Source organism: Dicentrarchus labrax, unplaced genomic scaffold (genome assembly GCF_905237075.1).
Source record: "Dicentrarchus labrax unplaced genomic scaffold, dlabrax2021, whole genome shotgun sequence".
In the NCBI taxonomy this organism is placed as follows: domain Eukaryota; kingdom Metazoa; phylum Chordata; class Actinopteri; family Moronidae; genus Dicentrarchus; species Dicentrarchus labrax.
This window is the reverse complement of record NW_026136706.1, coordinates 1,403,844-1,429,251: the sequence shown is the minus strand read 5'-3', so window position 1 is coordinate 1,429,251 and position 25,408 is coordinate 1,403,844. Positions and strand designations below refer to the sequence as shown.

The following is a 25,408-nucleotide window of genomic DNA, read 5'->3' as shown; positions in this document are numbered from 1 at the left end:
TATGTATTTCTTTTATTTGTCTCTTTTTAAACGAATCAGACGGAGGACTGTGTTCCTGTAGTACCAACACCTTTCTACGATGCTTTTATTATCTCTTCCTTCATTATCATCGCAGACCGACAGAGTCTGAATTCACTTTCTACAAACCAACATCATGTCGTTATTTCAGCATCATATTGATCCGTTTATTGACAATAAATCTGTAAAATCTGTTTATTTTGGGCTCAAACTGCCGCAGTGAGACAGATTAAAGGGACTTTTTGCCTCGCGTTTGGAGCTTGTCTTTGCATTGACTTTGTTTGCAATCTACGTGCAGCTTGTGCATTTTGACAAAAGTTTAAATATTTATATTTATGTAGGTGATCTGAGCAGCTTTAAGAGGTTTTATTCATTCAAACAACCTCAAATTGAGGCCACACCAGGCTAGTAAAGGAGACCTGTGTCTGTTTGACAACATTCATAGTTTAAAGCCTTACATTGTGAATATTTGCTGCTTTATTTTACTGTAAACTGACATTTACAGTCTTCACTTTCTACTCAAGGGACATTGTTCACTATTACCTGACAGTTTATTGTGGTTAGAGGAGGTTCTGCTGGTTGAGCTCTCAACGGATCAGAACCAGAACATGCTGGAGGGATTATATCCCAACTGGACTCAGGATCCCGCAGGGGGAGCAGTTTATCTTGCTGCTGGACCTGGGTGGACTTTAAACCTCATTCTGTGTCAGACAGAAGAAGGAAACTTGGATTAAACGTGAACTTTATCCTCCAGTACCACTGAGCGGCTCCCAGTGTCGTCTGTAAACGGGACAATCCCTCATCGTCTCATTCATTCACCTGTTTTCATGTGTTTGTGTGATCTCGCTGCGGGTTTGCTGCCAAACCTTTACATGTGCTAAGCAGTTCCTCTCTCGGCTAATTCTTTTCTGTTCCGCTCTGAACCGATCTACAGCAGAGACAATTATGACTGCGGTGATGACAAAGTTTCCTGCAGCTCGGCACAAACCCGACTCCAGGAAGGAGTGAGGTAGAGGAGGACGGTGGAGGCAGGGATAGAGATGTTCACAAGTCTTTTTTTGCAAGTCCAAGTCAAGTCTGAAGTCTTTGGTCACGAGTCCAAGTCAAGTCTCAAGTCTCTAAAAAATAAAAGTCATATGTCTGGTTGTAATGAGCCTTCTGTCATCTGCTGCTGTCCGGTCTACTAAGAATACTGCACACCTATATCTAAGAAATTCAAGGCATTTACTGTATTATTATCACTCCTTTATCTATTAGCATACAGTATCAGTCCTGATTAGTTGATGAGATCCTGTATTATGGATTCAGTAATGGCCTTCTGCCTGGGATGGCCCTGGCTGTATATCTGCACACTTGGTTTTGTTAAGAAAGAGTCAAGGCTGCTCTGTCCCTCTGCACTGCCACTGGTCACTGTTTTCTCTCTGTTGAATTCAGAAAACCTGTAGATGAACAACATGGAAAATTAGGCTGTTAATTATAGTAATAAGGTCTGGATGATATAGGTAACATTTTTATGTGTAGCAAAACTCATCTGGAACCACATGTTTCTGAGAGAAGAACTGGATCTGAACTAAAGTTGCAGGCTATATATCTTTCTTTTATTTCTGATTATAGAGAGGGTTGCTTAAAAAAATGTATAGACTAACTCAGGGTAACAGGAAAATATTGCTATTTCCTCAGGCCATTAGACTCCTGAACTCAACTTGACCACTCCCCCACCACCAGGACTCAGCCTGACACGCACACACACACACACACACACACACACACCCTTACACATATTTTCATTTCTGATTACATTATTTACATCATATTAGTTTGATTTTATTCATATTTATCTAATTTATTCTATTTATAAGGCCAGTTTAGGAGTGACCAGGAGACATTTCACTGCATGTTACTCTGGGACTTCTGTATGTGACAAATAAAGTAATCTTGTAATCTTGTAAATCTAACATTATTAGTCATGCAATAATAACTAATCATCCAAGGTTTGCACTCTGCAACCGTATTGTTTAATTACACTGGGTCTCTAATGACACATTCCTCTATCCTCTCACTCAAACTCAGTGGAATGGTAACCTGGTAAACCTGTAACATTAACGTTACGTGGTCATCAATGAACCTGTAACCTGCCTGTAAGCCGACAGTATAACTCTGTATTTTTCTACGGTTAACGTTAGCCAGTAGATGGTGGCAACGTAGATGATTAACGTTACCCAACCTTTTTTTTTTTTTTTTACGTCATGTCAACGCTACTCAATGCAAACAAGTGCGACAAGCAAACTCACATTCACTCATCTATTCAAGTATTCAGTTACAAAGCTAGTAGCAAGCTAAGTGAACGTTACATAGCTGATGCTGAGCTAACCGTCCATAAGCGCTAATGTGACTGACCTCTCCGGGTGAGATTTCAGGTGCCTGATAAAATGTGATGTGGTGGATCCAGCATCCTTGATTCGGGTACTGCAGACTTTGCAGTCAGCGCTCCTTTTGTTGGTGCCGTCCTGTTTTAAGTTTTTATAACCAAATGTAATCACAAAAGACGTTTCAGAGTGTCCTCGATATTAATATGCCAAAAAAGAAAACATAATGATTGTTCACGAGTCCCAAAACACGAGTCCGAGTCGAGTCTGAAGTCTCTGTGTGTGCGACTTAAGTGCAACTCCAGTCCGAGTCACAAACTCGAGTCCCCATCTCTGGGTGGAGGAGGGCGGTAGAGGAGGGTACGGGCTGCTGTAGTTTCATCTGCAAGCTAGTTAACATGGTTACACCAAGATTGAGTCTTTATGTGCAATTTAACTGCAAACAATTAGAGAAAACTATACCAAAAAAACTGAAGAATTAAAGATTATATATGAGATTTAAGCAAAACATTATATTCTCTATATAAAGATACAGAGTCACATGGTGTCTCACTCCCTCTGCCTGTGTTGTATCACAGCCTCTCTGTGGTTTGTTTCCATAGCTGGTCTGGGATCGAGCTATTGCTCTTGATTTTTATAGATTTCCACAATATTATCAACATAATCTGCTGTTTAAATTACCCTGAAATTCATAAAATGCACTTAAGAATTATGACTTACTGGGTGTATGTGTGTGTGTGTGTGTGTGTGTATATGTATATATATGTATATATGTGTATGTATATGTATGCATACATATATGTGTTATTCTTTTCTACCTGAAAGTGTGTGTGTGTGTGTGTGTGAGAGAGATTTCTCTGTGCAACCCAGTGCTGTAAAAGGAATAAATGACTGAGTGCCATTAGTGTCCTGCATGCAGGTGGATCCATTGTAGTGGAGCAGCGGTGACGTGGTCGCTGAGACTGTGTGACTCATACGGCGTCACGCTGCGGTATCCACAGAGATTCAGAGAGCACGTCTGACGTGAATGGCGTTACCATGGGCGATACTGAAGCCAGTCAGGTTGCAGGCTGCAAATATGTTCTTCAGCTGACGGAGGCCACAGGACCAGGTAGAGAGGGACACATTCACCTGGTTTTACTTCTGCACTGGAATATATTTACAGCACTGTATATGTACAGTTCTTTCAAATATTATCACAATATGCTAATTGTTTATATATTATATTTATGATATTTTTGATAAAAGTAAAATGTGACATTATGATAAAGTCTACAGGATTTAAGATTCAAGGCCTTTAATTCGATTTATGCAAAACTGATGGACAACACAATCAAACTCTTTATTTAAACCTGTATGAATATTGTTGGTGTAATGGTGTGTTCCCACCGAACCTGAGGCAAATATTCGCCCTTTAATCTGTCTCACTACAGCAGACCAACATAATCAGCTGTTTTCTACGATTTAATGTGAATGAACAGATCAATGTGATGCTGAAATAACGACATCATGATGTTGGTTTGTCTGAATTCAGACTCTGTCCGTCTGTAAAACGACGAGCAACAGCTTTTAAAATGCTTGTTTTCTGAATGGCGTTTGGTTGATCAGGGCTATGCTAACTTAACGATAGCTGGAACCATGAACAGTCCAACTTCCTCCCCTCGTTTCTCCATCGATCTGCAGGTATTTAAGAAAATAAAGACAATATGTTCGTTTGTAGACCTCAACAAATCATCACAATCATGTTTTCAGCATCACACCCCAAAAAAAGCACGTTTGAAAGAGCTGCCGGTCACAGACTCCTTGTATAGATTTATTAATAAGTAATAAAACTTTAAAATCAGTTCTGTAGCTGTCTGCCAACCAGTGTACAGATCTTCTTTCAGTTTTAACTCCTGTGGCTGAAGTTCGAGCGAGTTTCAGGTTCCTGATGTGATTTGAAGAAGTTCTGTCAGAAGTGCACAGCAGTAGAGATAAAAGAATCAGCTTCTCTCCAGAGGTTCCTACTCAACAGGGCTTTATGCTCGGTTGGTGACAATAACCTTAAATTAACTGAATGTATATACTTCAGTCAGTGTGCAGCAGTCAGTGTGTACATGCAGCGGTCAGTGTGTACATGCAGCGGTCAGTGTGTACATGCAGCGGTCAGTGTGTACATGCAGCGGTCAGTGTGTACATGCAGCGGTCAGCGTGTACATGCAGTGGTCAGTGTGCAGCGGTCAGTGTGTACATGCAGCAGTCAGTGTGTACATGCAGCGGTCAGTGTGTACATGCAGTGGTCAGTGTGCAGCGGTCAGTGTGTACATGCAGCGGTCAGTGTGTACATGCAGCGGTCAGTGTGTACATGCAGCGGTCAGTGTGCAGCAGTCAGTGTGTACATGCAGCAGTCAGTGTGTACATGCAGCAGTCAGTGTGGGTGGAAACATTAATCACAGGAGCTCCCGGCTCTCATCACAGCGCCACTGTCAACACGTCTCTGTTGTGGCTGCAGCTCGGCTCACAATGAACTGATTACAGTCATCACAAGTGTGATCGTGCAGTTGCATTAACGGCAGAGAGCAGCCAGTGAACTGATCGGACCTTATTTAAATCAGACACTGCTGGTATTTTATCTCCTTTATTGTTTCTATCTGGATGAATAACAGCGTCATTAATTAATGTTAATGTTTTTCTGTAAGACGGAATAAGAACGTATTTAATATTTTATATTTTTATTAACGGCTGTAATTAATGAGTGAATTGTTATTTATTCGTTTTGATAATATGCACAATGTAGTTTAAATTATTAACTATTTAAATTATTTATTGAATTATATTTTTGAGCAGAAGTTCTGGTCTCGAAGCTCTAATTTCACAGGATTCACAGTTTTTTTTAAGTGTTTGCAGGAGAGAATCCCAGCGAGAGGAAAGAATAAAATGGCTCAACTTTTTGTACAATTGGTCAAATTTGATGAAAAGTCGCAGTGATTGGGTAAAATCACGCAGAATTAACAGAGATTGGTTGAATTTGTGTTAATTGTTGTGATCACAACTTCCTGGAGGCTCTGATTGTAGCGTAAAAACTTTGAGGTACACAGTCGACTTACTTTCTCAAACAATTCTTTGTTGTTATCTGATTCAGTGAAGTGATCAATACAGTCTATCTTATCCTATTTCACAAAAACAGACCAAATTCCATTTACTATAACTTTGTTTGTATCGCAGCAGTAACAACATTTCCTGCAGTTGGTTTCAGGATGGAAAGTCTGAAGCCAAGTTCAGCTTCTGACTGTCATCAGATTTACATTTCCTGCCATTCAATCAATAGTTTTCCACTGTTTAATACATTAAACCGATTTCTGTTGTCTATCTGACTGCAGATATCCTCGTACGCTAGCTAACACGTGGAGCGTAAAATAGGAAGACTAAGGACATTTACAACAGACTGAGTCCAATCAGCTGATAATTATCCTGATCAGTAATCAATACTGCCATTATTAAAGCATCAATCAACCTGATCAGTCTTCAGCAGTTAGCTAGTGTCTCTGTAGTGGAGACTAAACGTTAACAATGATCCATATCAGCAGTTTGAATCCAACTAAAAGCTCCCTGCACCAAACTCCCTTTAAGAAATATCACATTTTAACAATTCCTAACGTGTTCGTAACAACACGTAACTCTAGAAACACGAGCTAAAGGCCGTCATATGTCCACAGTCTGACTGTCAATACAGGATCAATATCATCCATAAAGACACAGTGTATACTGATCAATTTCATCCATAAAGATACAGTGTATACTGATCAATAATCCATAAAGATACAGTGTATACTGATCAATAATCCATAAAGATACAGTGTATACATATATGATTCGAGTGTTTTAATGGACCCTAAACCTAAACTAAATTATAATTCATTTGAAAGCCTTGTTCTTAGTCTTTCTCACCCAAACTGGAAAACACTGCAGCCAGTTCTATTTGTTATAGTGTACCGTGCTCCTGGACCGTACTCTGATTTTATATCTGAATTCTCAGAGATTTTATCAAGTTTAGTCCTTAAATCAGATAAAGTAATTATTGTAGGTGATTTTAATATTCATGTGGATGTTAACAATGACAGCCTTAGTAATGCATTTATCTCATTAATAGACTCAATTGGCTTCTGTCAGAGTGTAAATAAACCAACTCATTGTTTTAATCACACTCTTGACCTTGTTCTATCATATGGCATTGATATTGAACATTTAATAGTCTTCCCACATAATCCTTTCCTATCTGACCATTATTTAATAACTTTTGAATTCATACTATTAGATTATAAGCCATTAGGCAAAACTTCCTACAGCAGATGTCTATCTGACAGTGCTGTAGCTAAAAGGAGGAGATTCCTTCAGTGTTTAATTCAATGCCATGTCTGAATTTAACAGAGTCCTATAACGACTTTAGTCCCTCTGAAATTTATAATCTTGTCGATAGTGCTGCAGGCTCACTACGATCAACATTAGACTCTATCGCTCCTATAAAAAGGAAATTATTAAAACACAGGAGACTAGCACCGTGGTACAACCACCAAACCCGCCAGTTAAAACAAATAGCTAGGAAATCTGAAAGGAAATGGCGCTCTTCCAAATTATCAGAATATCACTCAATTTGGCAAGATAATCTTAAAACTTATAGAAAGGCCCTCCTTAATGCCAGAGGAGCCTATTACTCAGCACTAATAGAAGAAAATAAGAATAACCCTAGGTTCCTCTTCAGCACTGTAGCCAGGCTGACAGAGAGTCACAGCTCTATTGAGCCACATATCCCCATAAACTTAAGTAGCAATGACTTCATGAGCTTCTTCTATAATAAAATTATTACTATTAGAGAGAAAATTAATCACCAACTGCCATCAACAGTTATCAGTGGCTCTCCAAGTTCAGGGACTTCTGTCAGTGTAAACTTAGATATGTATTTAGACTGTTTTTCTGCTATCGATCTTCATCAGTTAATGTCAATCATTTCTTCATCGAAGCCATCAACCTGTCTATTAGACCCGATCCCAACTAGACTGCTTAAAGAAGTCGTACCCTTAATTGGCACTTCTTTACTGGATATGATTAATCTTTCTTTATTATCAGGATATGTACCACAGTCCTTTAAAGTAGCTGTAATTAAACCCCTTCTTAAAAAGCCCACTCTTGACCCAGGGGTTTTAGCCAACTATAGACCGATTTCTAACCTCCCCTTCCTCTCTAAGATTCTGGAGAAAGTAGTCGCCAAAGAGTTGTGTGACTTTCCTCATAACAATAGTTTATTTGAGGATTTTCAGTCAGGATTTAGAGTTCATCACAACACAGAAACAGCTCTGGTTAAAGTTAATAATGACCTTCTCATTGCTTCTGACAATGGACTTGTCTCTGTACTTGTATTATTAGATCTTAGTGCTGCATTTGACACCATTGACCATAATATTCTTTTACAGAGACTTGGGCATCAAATTGGCATTGAAGGAACCGCACTAAGCTGGTTTAAGTCATATTTATCAGATCGCTCGCAGTTTGTACATGTTAACGATGAATCTTCAATAAATACTACAGTTAGTCATGGAGTTCCACAAGGTTCTGTACTTGGACCAATACTATTTACTTTATATATGCTCCCTTTAGGCAACATTATTAGGAATCGCTCCATTAACTTTCACTGTTATGCAGATGATACGCAGTTATATCTATCAATCAAGCCCAATGAAATTAATCAATTATCTAAATTACAAACATGTCTTAAGGACATAAAATCCTGGCTGAGCTGCAATTTTCTGATGTTAAACTCAGAAAAAAATGAAATTCTTGTTCTTGGCCCCAAAAACCTTAGAGACTCACTGTCTAAAGATATAGTTACTCTAGATGGCATTACCTTGGCCTCTAGCACCACTGTCAGGAATCTTGGAGTTATCTTTGATCAGGATTTGTCATTTAACTCCCACATAAAGCAGACCTCTAGGACTGCCTTCTTTCATTTACGTAATATTACAAAAATTAGACACATACTATCACAGACAGATGCAGAAAAACGAATCCATGCATTTGTTACTTCAAGGCTGGATTACTGCAACTCCTTATTATCAGGTTGCCCCAATAAGTCCATTAAAACGCTCCAATTAATTCAGAACGCTGCAGCACGAGTACTGACAGGAACTAGAAAAAGAGATCACATCTCTCCTGTACTAGCTTCTCTGCATTGGCTCCCTGTAAAATGTAGAATAGAATTTAAAATTCTCCTCCTCACCTATAAAGCTCTTCATGGTCAGGCCCCTTCATATCTTACAGAGCTCATAGTACCCTATTACCCCTTTAGAACACTATGTTCTCTGAATGCTGGGCTACTTGTGGTTCCTATAGTCTCTAAAAGTAGAACAGGAGCCAGAGCCTTCAGTTACCAAGCTCCTCTCCTGTGGAACCAGCTTCCAGTTGTGGTTTGGGAGTATCATTCATAAAGACACAGTGTATTCTGATCAATGTCATCCATAAAGATACAGTGTATACTGATCAATAATCAATAAAGATACAGTGTATACTGATCAATATCATCCATACAGATACAGTGTATACTGATCAATATCATCCATAAAGATACAGTTTATTCTGATCAATAATCCATAAAGATACAGTGTATACTGATCAATAATCCATAAAGATACAGTGTATACTGATCAATAATCAATAAAGATACAGTTTATTTTGGTAGGTACGTAGCAAAACTCTGAAAAACCTTGATCTGAAGTTTAATTCTGAGGCTTTTCTGTTACCAGTTTCTGATCAATCAATTTTAGGCTTAAATTCAACTTCAGGCCAAACTCTTCCTGTTTTATCTCCTTTTATTTAACTATAAATACTTTTTCTTTCACTTTATCTATTTACTGTTTTTATTTTGTTCTCCGTCTTCATCCGTCACTTTTCAATCAGCTGTATTGTTTCTACCTTTCTGTGAGCTCACAGAGAAGATGGCGCTCTTCACAGACTCGGTTCTCAGTCTCCATTGTTCGGCTGCTGGCTTCCCTCCCGGCTTGTCTCCAGTGCCGTCATCCCGCCGCCTCGGGAGCGCAGAGAGCTCTTGAAAAACAACAATCGACTTATTTTATCACCATAAACACGCTTTGGGTGGAACGCCGGCGATTATTACCGGCACTTCCCACCCAGCTGGGGCCGTCTTTCAGCTCTGCTGGGTGCCGCCGCTCTCTGGGGACAATTAGGCAATATATTATCAGCCGCGCGTCTTCCACCAGGATTCCTGAGGGGAAGAGTGACTGAATGTAAAGCAACTGAGTCAGCAGCTTGTAACAGTCAATTTACAGAATCTGATCAAGTAAAGCTTGGAGCAGGTTCTCGGTCCACTAAATTAACGATTAGTGGGATTCATTTTCAGATTCCTCGCTAGCAAAGATACAGTTCTGTGTAAAGATCCCCCCTTTAATCCATAAATTAAACATCACATAAACATAAACATAAAGCTAATCACCACTGCACAGACTCGGGCTCCGAATGGAGAAAGTTGGCAGCGTCTGTATCCAGATATTCTGGACTGATCTCTGTCCAGCGGGAGGAAGTAGAGACAGACTGTTTTATATGTGGATGTATCAGGTCGGCTCATCCATATTTTTATCATAAATAAATAGATAAATGTATTTATGAGTTAACTTCAAGGACGCTGGATTTACAGCGAGTGAGGGGCTCTTTGATCTCGTCGGTACAGACCAGGTTTTGGGGAGCATCAGTGTGGTTTGAGGGTTTGGGATTGTGGTGTGTTTCAGGTGTTCGGTGCAGTGTGTTAGTCCTCTTTCATCAGATCAACCTTTCTGCCCTCCTGGGAGCTCATTTTCCTGCTCTCCATTTACACTCAGTCTATCAATTATTTTCCTTTGCTTTTGAAATCATGAGCTCACGGCCACGAACGAGGTCGTCTCTGAGCCTTCAACCTGCATTCGCTCTCACTGCCGACAGAACAACGTTTAGAGACAGCTCAGCCTCCTCCGTCAGACGTGCTGCACGTTTGCTTTTATTTCCATGAATCCAATGAATCTCACGGGGAACTATTTGATCCTGAAGCTAAATGGAATTCAGCCTGTTCAGTTCCAGGGTCCTGGGTCCCTATTCAGTCCCAGTGATCTCGTTTCCCAACGGTCACTTACAAACTCCTGCATTACGTACAAACCACCACAGTCTGTTATAGTTTACACAAAACGGAGGTAAATGTATCACATATTCGATTCAGGTGGTTTTATTACAAAATGTATTTTTAAAGTTTAAATTATTATTTATTTTAAATAAGACTGAATGTGCACAGGAGCGTTTCCAGAGCGGGGCCCTCTGTCTTACAGACACTGGTATCAAATGAAATTAGATGACGTAACGCATCCATCGGTGTAATGCTAGCATGTCAGAGGGCACCGAGTGACCTCTGACCTTAAGATATCTGAATGGCAAAGGGGTCCTGTGGGTACCAACAACTGTTTTTACTGTTTAATGTGATAATGGCTGCTGTGAAAAAGGTCTACAAAGCCCCAGTTGCTCAGAAAAAACTATAATCGGCCTTAAATTGGAGTTTGGTTTGACATCGCTTTGTTGAAGGTTCATTCTTACATACTATTTGTGTAAGTTTGTTTTGTGTTTACATTTGGTATAAATGTGTTATATTAGTGTATTTCAATATCTCTGCATACTGGGATCTATAAACAATGTTTGAATTAAGTAAATTGGGAAAGCTGAGACACAACAGGAAATAATATCTGGAACATTTACACCCAGTTTGAGCTTTTCAATTTGTACTTTAACATTTTCTATATCGGGTTTCTCCAGTTGAACAAATCAACATTTCATAAACTCGGTTAATATCACATTTATTATTCCAGTTTCTCTTCTGTACTCTCAGACACACTCACACTCTGGTCTTTGAGTTTAAAATGAGTGCAGCTTTGTTTCCTGGCTGTTGACCAACAGTTTGAGCGTGTTCAGGTGAAATTCACTGTAACTGTCTCACACTGATGGTTGTTGTGCGGCCGTCACATAAAGCCTGCAGCAGTCGGTGCAGTCACCCACATTCAACCTCCCCGAGAGACGACTGCAGTGATCAAATCTCTCGGTGTGTGTCAGCCGATCAATACTCTGAAGTTAGAGTCTGACCCTCTGTTCACCGGAACGGTTACACAACCAGACACCAAACCGTCCTCGCTGTAACTGCAGCAAACGTTTTACCTCAGAGCTTTCACCAAAAAATGGCATATTTGTTATTTTCAGTGCGGTTGATATCCAGAGGAAGAACGAGACTTTCAGGTCGTTTTAAATTAAACATTTTCTGTAAACCTTATCACACTGATTTCTAACGCTGTGAACAGGATGGAGCCGGTTTTCCCAGAATGCTCTCACACATTGAACCCTGGTGCACAGCTGACTGGGTCTAATTGGTGGGTCGGACTCCGCTGAGACAGAAACAAGGTGACAACACCTGGGTGAGTAGAGAGTTAAACTACAGCAGCAGATCTCAGAGGGTCCTGGGGGGTTAGTGGTTTCTGTTTGTAGGAGGAAAGAATAATTCAGTCTGGTTCCAGGTCATCAGCATCAGAGGAGGCAGTAATAATGTGGTTCTCTCTCAGTCCCTGAGGGGGTTCTCTGTTCTCTTTGTGGTTCTCTACAGGGACGAGGATCAGCTGCACAGTTTAAAACTGTGTTAATGATCCATGCAGCTAATCAATGTTTATATATTAATATATATTATTATATGTTAATATCAGGATCAGTATACACTGTATCTTTATGGAAGGTATTGATCAGTATACACTGTATCTTTATGGAAGGTATTGATCAGTATACACTGTATCTTTATTGATTATTGATCAGTATACCCTGTATCTTTATGGAAGGCATTGATCAGTATACACTGTATCTTTATGGAAGGTATTGATCAGTATACACTGTATCTGTATGGATGATATTGATCAGTATACACTGTATCTTTATGGATGATATTGATCAGTATACACTGTATCTTTATGGATGATATTGATCAGTATACACTGTATCTTTATTGATTATTGATCAGTATACCCTGTATCTTTATGGAAGGCATTGATCAGTATACACTGTATCTTTATGGATGATATTGATCAGAATACACTGTATCTTTATGGATGATATTGATCAGTATACACTGTATCTGTATGGATGATATTGATCAGTATACACTGTATCTTTATGGATGATATTGATCCTGTATTGACAGTCAGACTGTGGACATATGACGGCCTTTAGCTCGTGTTTCTAGAGTTACGTGTTGTTACGAACACGTTAGGAATTGTTAAAATGTGATATTTCTTAAAGGGAGTTTGGTGCAGGGAGCTTTTAGTTGGATTCAAACTGCTGATATGGATCATTGTTAACGTTTAGTCTCCACTACAGAAACACTACATCCCAGTCTATTAGCATGTTTATCCAGTCTGAAGCCACATTGTTACCATCCACTGTTTAGATCTTGGTGCTTTTTAACTCTAGATTTGAACCAGATGAAGGATTTTAGTCATCGGACGTCTGGATCTTAAGTTATCAGAGAAACAAGCTGAGCTAACGTTAGCAGCAGCTCGGCTCGCAGCCCCTCCGGGACGTCCTTTGTCTGTCCAACTGCGTGGGAAAAGCAGTGATTGTTAAGGTGGAACTGCTTTATTCAGTGTGTTTAAGGTGGAACTGCTTTATTCACTGTGTTTAAGGTGGAACTGCTTTATTCAGTGTGTTTAAGGTGGAACTGCTTTATTCAGTGTGTTTAGTGGTTTTAATCAGCGGGTCTGTTTGTGTTGGAGAGGAGGAGACCTCTGTGGATCATTGGGCTCCCGGTAGAAACCTCCTGAACCATGAACACTGAAGGAATCCTAACCGGGAGAAGCTGACTGCAATGACGCCAATGGTGGTGAAGACAACAACTCCCATAATCCCACGCTGCTTCACCACCTCATCACTCTTCATATTTTGTTCTTTTTTAAGGTGATAATGACTTTTCATCTAGTAACTCAAAAAACTGGAAGATCTGGGAGTTTTTTAGTTTCCAGAATAAACGTAGTGATGTGCAGACGGAAGGGAAAGTGGAGTGCAGGAGGAGGAGAGGACTGCATGTCTACAGACTCACAAATGGAAAACAAGGTGAAAGAGACAGAGGACAAGGTTGAGATGACTACAGAGGAGGGAAAAAATGAGAAAATAAAATCAGAACAGGAGCGAGGAGGAGGAGAAGGAGGAGGAGGCTGGCAGTGACCATAGTGACATGCAGCTACATGAATGAGTAATTTCAAAAATACACATAAATAGCTACACCAAGCTTTAGCTACATTAGCTCCAGTACATATACTGTCTCTGAGGTTTTGTTCACTGGGAGGCTGCTGAGCCCCATTTGTTGAGAAGGGTCCAGCTGCGGCTTGGGCGTTCCCGTCATGACACAAGAACGCCTATTGGGCGTTCCTGGTAGCGTTTCATCGACCAATCGCAATTCATACTTTGCAGTCACGTGGTTACCATGGATACCTGGCGGGCAAGAAACGCCGACTTCATCTGTCTATTATAGTACATTTCGAGTGAAGTAGATTTAATAGACGTAACTGAAGTCAGAAAACAATCACCGTGATCTTGATTTTGGATATGGACGTTCAGTACGTAGTACGACGTTACGACGTACAAAAGAATAAAAGCATTTATTTTGATGGGTGGGCCATGTTGCAAAACCTCGTAGATAATTACAACACCAGAACATTGAATTAAGCAATGCAATTGTTGTTAGTTTTAATTTACTTGAGTGAAAGCATGCGCAGCGCTGTTTGTAAGCCTTCGCTGAATGAATGCCAGGGGAAACACCGACGTCCTGGCAAGATCCTTGATTAGTTTACTGGGTTTCGTTGCTGGAGAACGATGTTCTTGCCCGCCAGCCAGTAGTTGTGTCGTCACATGCAAAGTATGAATTGTCCTCAACAACTCGTAGAAATATAGACTAGTCCTACACGTAAATGTAAGCGTATTAAGATGTAATTGGACTAACGTTCTGTAGATGGCTTAGCTTGCTAACATTAGTTCTATAATACATTTACAGACTACTATCTTATTTTGAAACTTCTGTTGAGAAACACTAACTAGCGAATGTTATATTAAACCGGATGTTGACAGTTACAGTTCAGCAAGAAAGGCGAAGAAGAAGGGGGCGTTCCAGTCAACGAAAACGGGAACCCCCACCAGCACGAGAACGCCCATTTATGGCGGCAGTTGGATGATATTGCATTGGTTGCTACATTAGCAGTTAGTTAACGGCAGCTACATTAGCAGTTTGCAGAGTCGAGGCAGAGCAGCCGGAGGACGTCAGATGGAAAACCAGACAATATTCTCTACATAAAATATGATCCAGTTTTGTGTTTACTGAAAATAATAGAAAATAATACAAATCCTCCCTTTTTATTGCTTATTCAGAGCATTTTCTACCATTTTAGTCCCATGAGCCCAAAGACTGGATATAGTGTGTAAAGAAAAACCAAACAATGTCTCCCATTATAAAATAAAAAACAAATTTTCAGTTCAGAAATTCCTAATTTCGTTGAATAAATGTCTCTTCAATATGATTAAACCTGCTAATATACCTGCTTCCATTCACATTGATATTCAGAATATGGTCCAACTGCACTGAGTGATTTCAGGACCGATTTACAGACTATATTTAGAGACGGCGGCTGTAGCAGCGGCTCGCCGGCCATCAGGGAGGTGTCCTGGCGTGTGTGTGTGAACATGTGTGCAGACAGTGTGCATGTAGCTGGAACGTGTTCTGAGTTGGAGCCGGGTTTTAAAGTGTATGACTCATTCCATTTATCGCTGTGTAATTAGCTTTTTAGAGTCCATGAAAAGCAGCACTGCAGCGCAGCTAATGTCTTTTATTCACAGCTCACACTCACACAGACGCCGTTCCAGTAGCACAAAATCAAACCACACTATTTATCGAAATTATTCTCTTTGTTTTTCAAGCTGCTTTTTACTTCGGCTCTGTTGGGTTTTCACAAACAAATGGTCTGAACCAGCTGATGCACTTATTGAAGCAGATGACAGACATGTACGGGCCATCGGGCAACAGTCCTCTTCAAAGAGACGCTCAAAGGTTTTATGGGAAATATCAGAAATGTAAAGGTATGAGAGAGAAGGAACAGGAAGCAGCGTTACTCTCTCACTGAAGGAGGCTGAGCCAGCCATAAAATGTAAAGTTTGTACAGAATACACTTTTATATTAGAATATGTATATGATATTGATCAGTATACACTGTATCTTTATGGATGATATTGATCAGTATACACTGTATCTTTATGGATGATATTGATCAGTATACACTGTATCTTTATGGATGATATTGATCAGTATACACTGTATCTTTATGGATGATATTGATCCTGTATTGACAGTCAGACTGTGGACATGTGACGGCCTTTAGCTCGTGTTTCTAGAGTTACGTGTTGTTACGAACACGTTAGGAATTGTTAAAATGTGATATTTCTTAAAGGGAGTTTGGTGCAGGGAGCTTTTAGTTGGATTCAAACTGCTGATATGGATCATTGTTAACGTTTAGTCTCCACTACAGAGACACTAGCTAACTGGGCTTTACACTGTTCCTCTCGTCCCCTCCTGCAGACTACGGGTGGCCGCTGCCCTCTGACCTCTGTCCCATCTGGATCTACCTGGACGTCCTTTTCTCCACGGCATCCATCATGCATCTCTGTGCCATTTCTCTGGATCGATACATCGGCATACGCAACCCGATCCACCACAGCCGCTTCAACTCCCACACCAAGGCCCGCATCAAGATCATGGCAGTGTGGACGATTTCAGTGGGTAAGAACACAACATCTGTTTGCTCCTGTTGGGTTTAAGCTCTGATGTTCACTGTAAAAATGGTTGAATGGAGAATTTACATGTGCAAGTTAAATGAGTGATTTTATGAATGTGCGATGGGGACTGATTTATAACGATCCATTTAACTATGTAGCCTTGTTATTAGGGGTGTAAAGATTAATGGATACGAGTCAGAAATAAGTTTTAATGTTATCGATACGACTACATCGGTACTCAGACCCCTAGATGGATCTATACGATCGATCTCTATCTATATAGGTACCACAAACCGCTCTGGTCATAACTCTGTCCTCTTATTCAGTTCAGTTCAATGAAACACAGTCACAAACCCACTGAGTAAAGGAGGGCCGTCAGCTTCTCATGAGATGTAATTTCCTCGTGTGACGTTTACGACTGCGTATCATTTTTATGGAGGTGAGGTACAATCAGCTCCTAATAATTGGCTTCTGCCTGGCTGGCTGGTCTCCAGCTGCTCAGGTCAATGGTTCTAGATGAGCAGGAAATGTAATGAGTGGCTGCAGTGATGGAGGAGGCGGGGGGACGTTATTTACCCTCGCTGGGTGCAAACAAGAGCAAAATGAAGAACAGCATGAAAATCAAAAACCAGCCATCAGTTATTGTTTGATTGAAACTGAATTATCCTAAAATTTTTCCACTTTCCTTCATTGATGTCTCTTTCTCCTCGTTAGCCGTTGTGCTTTCGCACTAAACTAATTAAGATGAGAAATGGTGGAAAAGTTGAGTTTCCTCCAGGTGGCAGAGAGCCCGGACCTCAGATTGTATCCAATGAATGGACGGCAGGAACATTATGGCTTCACATTAGTGTTTGATTTACAGACCGAGTTCTCCTCGTTGTTCAGCAGACTGACGCCAATGTCAGATCTACAGGACCAGTACAGGACGACCAGAGACCTCGCTTCTTATTGCAGACCGCCACCTTCTAAACACCTGATTAACACAAGGTTTGGCTAGTGTTCGTTGCAGGGTTAGCACCAGCTTTATGAAAGCATGTCAATACGGTAAATGGAAATCTATCGTAAAGCTTGAATGTCGTTATGTAACGTTAAGCGGGAGTTCAAGTTTCGAAAAACTAGCCTAGAGTGTAGGCTAGAGACCAATCGGTGTCCTCTGAGGAAGTACTAGCAGTAGTGAGAAGAGACTGTTTGTTAAGCAACAATGGCGGCTGCTAAAGAGGTTAGCGTAGCTGCTGGTAGCATCAGTTATAACCAGAGAGTATTGGTACAGTGAAAGAAGAGTAGAGAAGGACACTGAAACCTTTTCTTGGAACTGATCGCACTCGTTCTAGACATGTTATTTCACCAGAAGCTAGTTTAAGTTAGCTAAGCTAGCTCAATATTTTCATCCACTAGCAGAATTAATCGAAATTTGATCATGATTACGATATTGGGGCCGACGATCTAAAAACTAATAAAATCGGGGGGAAACGATTTTCTTTTAATTTTCTGTTGTGCAACGTTGTATAGAAAAAAGCTGTGTCCCAATTCAGGGATGCAGCCCCTGAATTGGGACACAGCCAGTCTGCGTATTTCACGTATGCGTATTTCCGTCCCTCCCCCACAACGTGCACTGCACATGAGTCAGTCACATTGTTTTTTTACGAATTCCGCTAGCATTGTCAACCATAGCCACCTTAGCCACGTGCGCATCAGAGCCAATCACTGCAGAGCCCACCCCCACGACACACCTTAAGAAACACGCTGATCTATACCTGGTTTTGCCGGCCGTTCGGTCCCGTTCTGTGCATCTAAACCGACTGTTGTGGATTACTGACACTGAACGAGTCCGGACCGAGTCTGTTCCGGTCTGAGGAGACCCGGATACGCGAGGACAACAAACTGGAATCAGAATCTGTGGATGTTCGTCTGTAGCTAGCTGCTACACCTTCAAACACAACCTCATTTGGCCATCCATGAAAAAGCTACTTAACCTCCCACTTTTCTATAGCAATACATACTTCCTACGGGCACTGCACATAGTATAGTTGATAAAAGGGTTCCATATTTTATCCAATATGGCCTCAATCCAGTTGACTTCTGTTTCATGGAAATACATTTTTTGGTAATAACCAGTAATGTTTCTGCGAGATTGATGGACGGCTGTAAGATTAGAGTGTGAGAGGTTGCCCAGAAGGCATATAAGGCGAAAGTAACTGCACTGCAGGGTGGTAGAAACTCAGCCCAACCTCATCTAAAGGGACAAGAGACTGGGATTAAACCAGCCACATATATAAAGAGGGACAGGACAGCACAAGTGAAGCAGACAAAACAATCAAAGAGTCAAATAAATGTTTCCCAAAGATGGTTTCTGTCACTTCAGGTCGTTCTTATCACGCTGTTTTACCATCAGTTTGGTTTGAATCAGTTATTTGAAGAGAACAATATATGAAATAATGCGACCCGATCACTCCTGCACAGACTCTGGCTCCGGATGGAGGATGCAGATATTCTGGCTCATTGTTGTACAGTGGGAGGAAGTGGAGACGCCACCTTTATAGGTAGATGTATTAAACCCACGTAGCTGAAGAAGAATGTGAATGTTTGATCAATAGCTCCATCACCTCAGTCAGCTCTGATTCTGGATGAGCCAACCCTCACTAACCTAATGCCCTCTTCATGTATCTGTTCCCGCTCCGACCCTGGTTCACTGCCTGCGCTGGTTGGGTTGGTTAGCTTTCGGAACAGGTTAGTGTCATTGTTGTTTGAACTGACTGTCATACAGAGAATATATTGGAACTAACAGAGCATCCATCAACATGAACAGTATCCGAGGTCTACAGGGCCCACACAGACTCAGCAGCCGTTATCTCCAAAGGACTTAATGCAACGAGCAAAAGCATCAGTGTGAAAGACATCGTCCTCATCGCAGCTGAACGCTCTACTAATGGTGTAGAAAGCCTTTCTGCACCAAGAGCACATTAATGCTGTCCGTTATTGTCCTCTAATTTCTAGTCAGAGTCAGAGGTCTGCTTATAAAAGTCTTCTGTTAACATCATCGTATTATATTTCACATTAACATATCTCTATGATCTCTATTGTTACCATGGCTTTATCTATGAGCAGAGTAATGGAGGACGGTCAGAGAGCTTGGACACTTAAACTAGTACTAGTACTAAAAATAGCATTTTTCTGTCTTTAAAATGTGTTTTTCACTGCAAAAACATGTTGAATATTATATATTATATAACAGATTTTCTTGTATTGAGCAACAATCTGCCACCGGGGTAAAACACTTCTTAAAACTAGCATAAAAATCAGCCACTGAAAGACTGTAATGGGCCTTAAAACTAGAAAAAATGCCAAAAATGTGTATGAAGATTCTAAAAATAGGTAATTTGGTCACTTAATTGAGCTGAATTTATAATAAGCACAATAAATCTTGCAGTAAGACACAATTTCTCTAAACAGCATAATGAAAGTAGTGACTTTGTCTTAAATAATGAAAATAATGTTCTCTCTGCCGGGATGTTAAACAAACCATCGTTGGAACTTTTTAAATCAAGCTCAGTATGAGCTGTAATATCTTTTTGATATATTGTCTTAAAACCAGATAACTTTTCTAATATAAAACATGTTTGACAAGATTATTTTTCTTTTTAGACTAAAGCTACAGACTCATTTACCAGAAACAAGACTGTTTTACTTCCTTAAGATTACTTTTTTGCTGCGTTGGGTAAAAGTTGTATTGATCTCGCTGTAACAAACCCAAAGTGACTGAACCAATATTGATTTTCCTTCATAAAGTTCTGAACAGTTAAAATCCTAAACACTGAAATCAGGACCATTATATTCAGTTCAATTGAACAAGTTTAAAAGTTCAGTATCAGCTCACATTGGTCCAGGTTGGTAGAGAAGAACCAGAGAAACAAAGACTTTCTGTCATTAAAGCAAACAAGCTTTGGTCCACTCAACGTGTTTTCCCTAAACTTTATTGACCAGAAACGAAGGCACTGATCCATCTCGAGTGAGTTGTCGGTCTTGTTTAATGCCCCGGAGCTCCGTGGCGGCCCTGAGGTCTGTGTTTGCTTCCTGTTGCCTCCACTTCATTAGCTCTGTCATTCTGTGGCTGCTAATGAGTGAGTAATGCCGGAGCTGCAGATAGATAATTTAGCCTTCCTTCCTCGTCCAGATCCAAAGCCTGATAGCTGGGATTCACTCATCAGTCACATGGGCTGCAGTTAATGCAAGCAGTAATGTGGTCTATCTCTATCTAGATCTGGTTGTGGAGGTACGTTTGTTTTACAGCGTTCAGATCTTCCGTTGGGGAGGTGATCAACTGAGGAAGCTTTTACTATAGAACTGGTTATTGGTCAGAATAAGACATCATTTAGTTTGTCAGGTCTGGAACTGCTGGATGGATTGTGATGAAATGTGCTTCAGACATTAATGTTCTCCTCAGGATGAATTGGAATAACTCATAACCCAGCCGCTGGATAACGCAGCTGGCAAGCTAACAATTGTTGGCTTTTCTTATGAACTGTTTAAATTGTTCCCGTGTTTGTTTGCAGACCTGCAGGTTTTAATCCGTGCTGAAGGGAACTGTTCACATCAACTGATAAAGAGGCTGCTTTCAGTCTTTGTTTCCAAGTGTGTAATACAGCAAATATCATCAATATTTAAGTGGAAAAAACTTAAGTTATAAAGCTGACAGGAAAGAATTTAATTAAATTTTGCTTGAAGTTCAGGATTAATCAGGAGGACGGCTGTTTTATATGTTAACAGATATTTTAGGAAACAGGCCCAGGGCTGATCTCACTGTGACAGGCTACAGAGACAGATACAGAATCCTAATTAAACAAGAACTACTACATTTGGAGCTCCGACCAGGACTCTGACTCTGGGGATGAACACCCGGCGGGTTCAGGCAGCGACAGGAGAGGAATGAAACCAGCTAATTAGTCAGTTATCCATCATCCATCGTATCGATCAGTTCGCCAGGATTAGTTTCAGTGAAGTTTAAAGTGTGGATGTGGAGACAAACACAGAACGTTGGTTACCATTAGATCCTCACCGGTCCTGTTGATTTAAACAATCTGCTGTCCCTCGTAATGGAGACACTCCACGTCCAAGTCGTTTCTTGCACAAACCTCCAAAGTAAAATGACAAAATAAGACGTGAAGATGTTTCATGAAGTTCAGTTTTATTCCAGCCACTCAGACAGCAGCTCCAGCGGCTGTAACTCTGCCATCAGGACAATGTGTGTGTTACTGCTTGGAGGGTGCGTTTGATTTATTGCTCCTGTAGTTTGTTCATATTTTTTTTGCCAACATTTACAAATGACTGTGTGGCACTCACAGCATTTAAAAAGGCATGAATCAGTGAAACATGATGTGAAGTGTTTGTGATTTGTCTCTGCACCATACAGCCATTCAGGGTGTATGAAGCTGGTGGAGCGACGATGGCAACAACTTCAATCTGCCGACTTTATGTGTGCTCTTTGTTTGATATAATGACTTTAATCCACTAATGGAGCCAGTGAAGCAGCCGGGTCTGGCTGCTGCTGAACCTTCATAAAGGAGGAGTCTGCATCGTTCTGTATTATATGATGTTCCCAGGAAGAGTGGATTCAGATCCTCATGTGGATGAGTTTCTCCCGCCTGGGGCCACTTACTTTAATTTCATTTGTAGTTTGTTGCCGCTTGTGCTTCGTCTCTGACAGGAAACCAGTTCCTCTCGGCCCTCCAAGGCTCGGGAGAGAAACCACTCGTTTGTTTTGTGATGCAACGTCGGATAATTCCCTCATGCAGAGATATTTGTGATTGGCGTATAAAGAGCAGAGAGCGCTGCAAGGATATTAACACACTAACATTTCTGTATGTATTTTACCTTTGTTTTAGTCTTTAATTAGCTAGATAAAGATACATCATCAGTGATGTAACCTGGACTGATTTGGGTCGCTCAGGTGACCTGGCTGGTGTTCATCAGACTTTACAGACCTTTCACCCCCTGATCCACAGCCAGCTGGTGGTTCTCTCTGCAGCTTCAGTAGCAGATCTGATGGCCGCTCCTCTCCCCGGTGATGCCCTGTAGCGTGCATATAGCGTGCAGAGTGAGCGCCCTGCAAATCCTCGGCAGCCCCCATCCACCACCTCACATCGAGTCCGCCAGCTCCTGGCACTTGGTGGTGCTTCCTCTCGTTGGCTTCATCCATCGGCTGTGGACCCTGTGAGCTCCAGCATGATCAGCTGCTCAGTGGACTCTGGTCCAAGCCATGTTGTTGTTATTCAGACAGGGAACTTCATTGCATTCTCTCTGAGGAACAAGATGTTCTGGTTGTGGCCCACTGGTGTAAATGGCTGTGGCTACACTCTCATTTGCCTCAAGCAGCTTGTGATGGCACCAGCAAAAGGTCTCCAGGAGCTTTCAGGCAGCTGCTGAGGAGGTGTTCCAGGGTTCTTCTTCCAGAACGAGGGCAGGGAGGTGTTTCAATTTTAGCTCCAGACATTAAGGTTTGCTTGACTGAGAGTCTGATGTGATGGAGGTCTACTTGCCAGATGTTAGATCAGGTGATCTTTCGTTGCAGTGCACTTTCCCATCTCGTCCATGCTCCAGGGTCGTACTTCCTCCACGCCTACAGACGTACGAACCAGGAGGCTACAGCTTCCTGAAGAGGAGTCAGGCACTATCAGAGGATGGAGGGATGAGGCAGCAATGAGTTTATTTGTTTCTTACTGTGTGTATTTTACATTAACCCTTCCTTTTCATCTAATGAGCTCTAACAACTAACTGCTGGTTTAGAACCAGCAGACTGAAATGTAACTGAAGGTAAAGTGACAGTTTGTAGATAATGAGCAGGAACAATCTCAGTTTGTTCTGTAGTAATGTTCCCTCTCTCTCTCTTCCACTCTGTAATTAGTTGAGTTGTGATGTTTTTCCGTTTAATTTCCTCAGCTCAAACTCTCCCTGCCAGCGTTTTGTTCCACTCGCCCACACACTTTAGATTTCTTTAGCAGTTTCTAACATGTATATGTAAATAGCTGCAGGCTGAAGCTGCACACAGTTGACAGGAGGAAGAGTTCAGGATCGTGATGTCAGCCTGGCGGGCAGCAGGTCCCGCCCTCGGGCCCAAACATGCCTCGGTGCCACGCTCGCCGCCCACCAACCCAACAGGATCATTTCAGGGTTGATTAAAGCTCACCCAGGAGGAGGAAGAGGAGGAGGAGGAGGAGGAGGAGGAAGGAGCGCTGATGTTTCCTCCTGGGAGCGCAGTGGCTGGCGTTAAGTCAAGCCTGCTAATGTTCCCGCTGTGAGTCGTGGTTGCGCTGTGATCTGATTGGACACAACATCAGGATTTACACATTGTTGCACACACACACACACACACACACACACACACACACACACACTGGTAATGTGTATGTGTGTGTGTGAGCATCTCCAAAATTACATAACCCACCCTGAAATGTTCATGTGTTGCTCGACCAAACACACACAGACACACACACAGACAAACACACACACACACACACACACACTCACACACACACACACACACACTCTGCTGCACTTAAGTAACTTTTCACATATTGTTGCAACAACTTTTCTTTCATTCTCAGGTTGTAATAATGTACAACCATTACACACCAAATAAAACATTTGAACTATAACGGTCGTCGTACGTTACATCCTGACCGTTTCGTCTGCAGTCAGCATGAGTGAACAACCACGTTACGTCACAACTCGTCCAACAGTTGAGAGATTTTTTATTTCATATAACTGTTTTCAGCTGCTTGCGTTTTTAAGTTTAAGTACCTTTACTTCTCTCTGAGGGCAGCGAGGTCTGGACCTCAGTCATTTTTCCGAGGGGTACAAAATAAAAAAAAATGATAATAACTTCTTTAATTTTAGCAAGTTGACTTTGTGGACCTCATTTTTTCTGAACTCAGGGATGCTGTTGAACTCAGCACTGACGATGATTAAACACATCAAAAGAATCCGGGTTATGTTGCATTCAGGGTACCGGCATGTTTTTTGTTTTTTTTCTAATTCAGGCCTTGATTTCAGAATCGGCGCTCGCTTTCGGCCAATAATCAAACTTCAGGTATCAGGATAGTTTTATGTTTCAGACCTTCTGTAAAAGAAGCGATCGGTCGTCAGTATCTCTTACTTTAGGTATCTGATCCAGTCTTGGTAAAGAAGTTACTGTGATATATGAATAGAGAGAGAGGATGTTTGAATCAGAAAGGATGAACTCAATATGTTGAAGTGTAAAACTGTTTGAATGTGAAGCTCCGTCAGTGTAAACGGTTGAATATTGATCCACTGGAGCAGAAACGTCTTCTGACTCGAACTCATTCATTACTAATCACTTCCTGCAAGGAGTGATTTTTACTTCCTGATTCCACCTGAACTAACGTCAACCTGCTGCTGCTACAGTGCAGATCACATCTGAGTGTGTGTGTGTGTGTGTGTGTGTGTCTGTGTGTGTGTGTGTGTGTGTGTGTGTGCGTGTGTGCGTGTGTGTGTGTGCGTGTGCGCGTGTGTGTGTTTGAAACATTTGATTGATATTAATTAGTTTAAATCTGGCCGAACTCGGTATAGTTCATTAATCAGCTGAGAATGTTTGTATCTACATGGAAGGCTGAGCTGTATTCAGTTGGTTGTAATTTAAAACTTCACCACTAGATGGAACCAAATCCTCCAAACTGGGCGTAACTGGTTCAAGGTAAGATAAACATTTACAGAGACAACAAAGATACAAACAGGAATAAAATAACCACATACATTTGAACACAGTCATAATGAATCTAACAGTAATATCATTATTGATTATCTCACTGCTGTTATTATCTACACTCGGATGGATTATGTGAGTTGGGAAGTTCTTTTCAAATGTTTATAATAACTTTATTAAACAGCTGCAGTTTAAATATATTTTAATAATCAGGTTGATCTGCTGCTGTTTTAGGACGACTCAGTAAAATGTTCTTTGGGTGGTGTGTGTGTGTGTGTGTGTGTGTGTGTGTGTGTGTGCCCTGGTTAAAGGTCGGTGCCTGCTGTAACATTATGGGTTCATATATTGCACATAGTTACTGTCGGCCAGAAAAGCTTTAAATATTGTATGAATTCTGTCTCTGCCACAGCTCATATATTCACATTAACACCATTTCCACTGTGTGTGTCTGAGCTCT

At 41.1% G+C, this 25,408-nt stretch overlaps 1 protein-coding gene across 1 annotated transcript in view; it reads left to right on the top strand.

Moving 5' to 3' along the window:
* LOC127365131 (5-hydroxytryptamine receptor 2A-like) overlaps window positions 1–25,408 on the top strand; it is a 42,616-nt gene that overhangs the window by 9,464 nt on the left and 7,744 nt on the right. Inside the window, exon 2 of the mRNA XM_051402902.1 lies at window positions 16,039–16,239. Coding sequence (XP_051258862.1) covers window positions 16,039–16,239 — 201 coding nt within the window. The remainder of the gene's footprint in view (window positions 1–16,038; window positions 16,240–25,408) is intronic.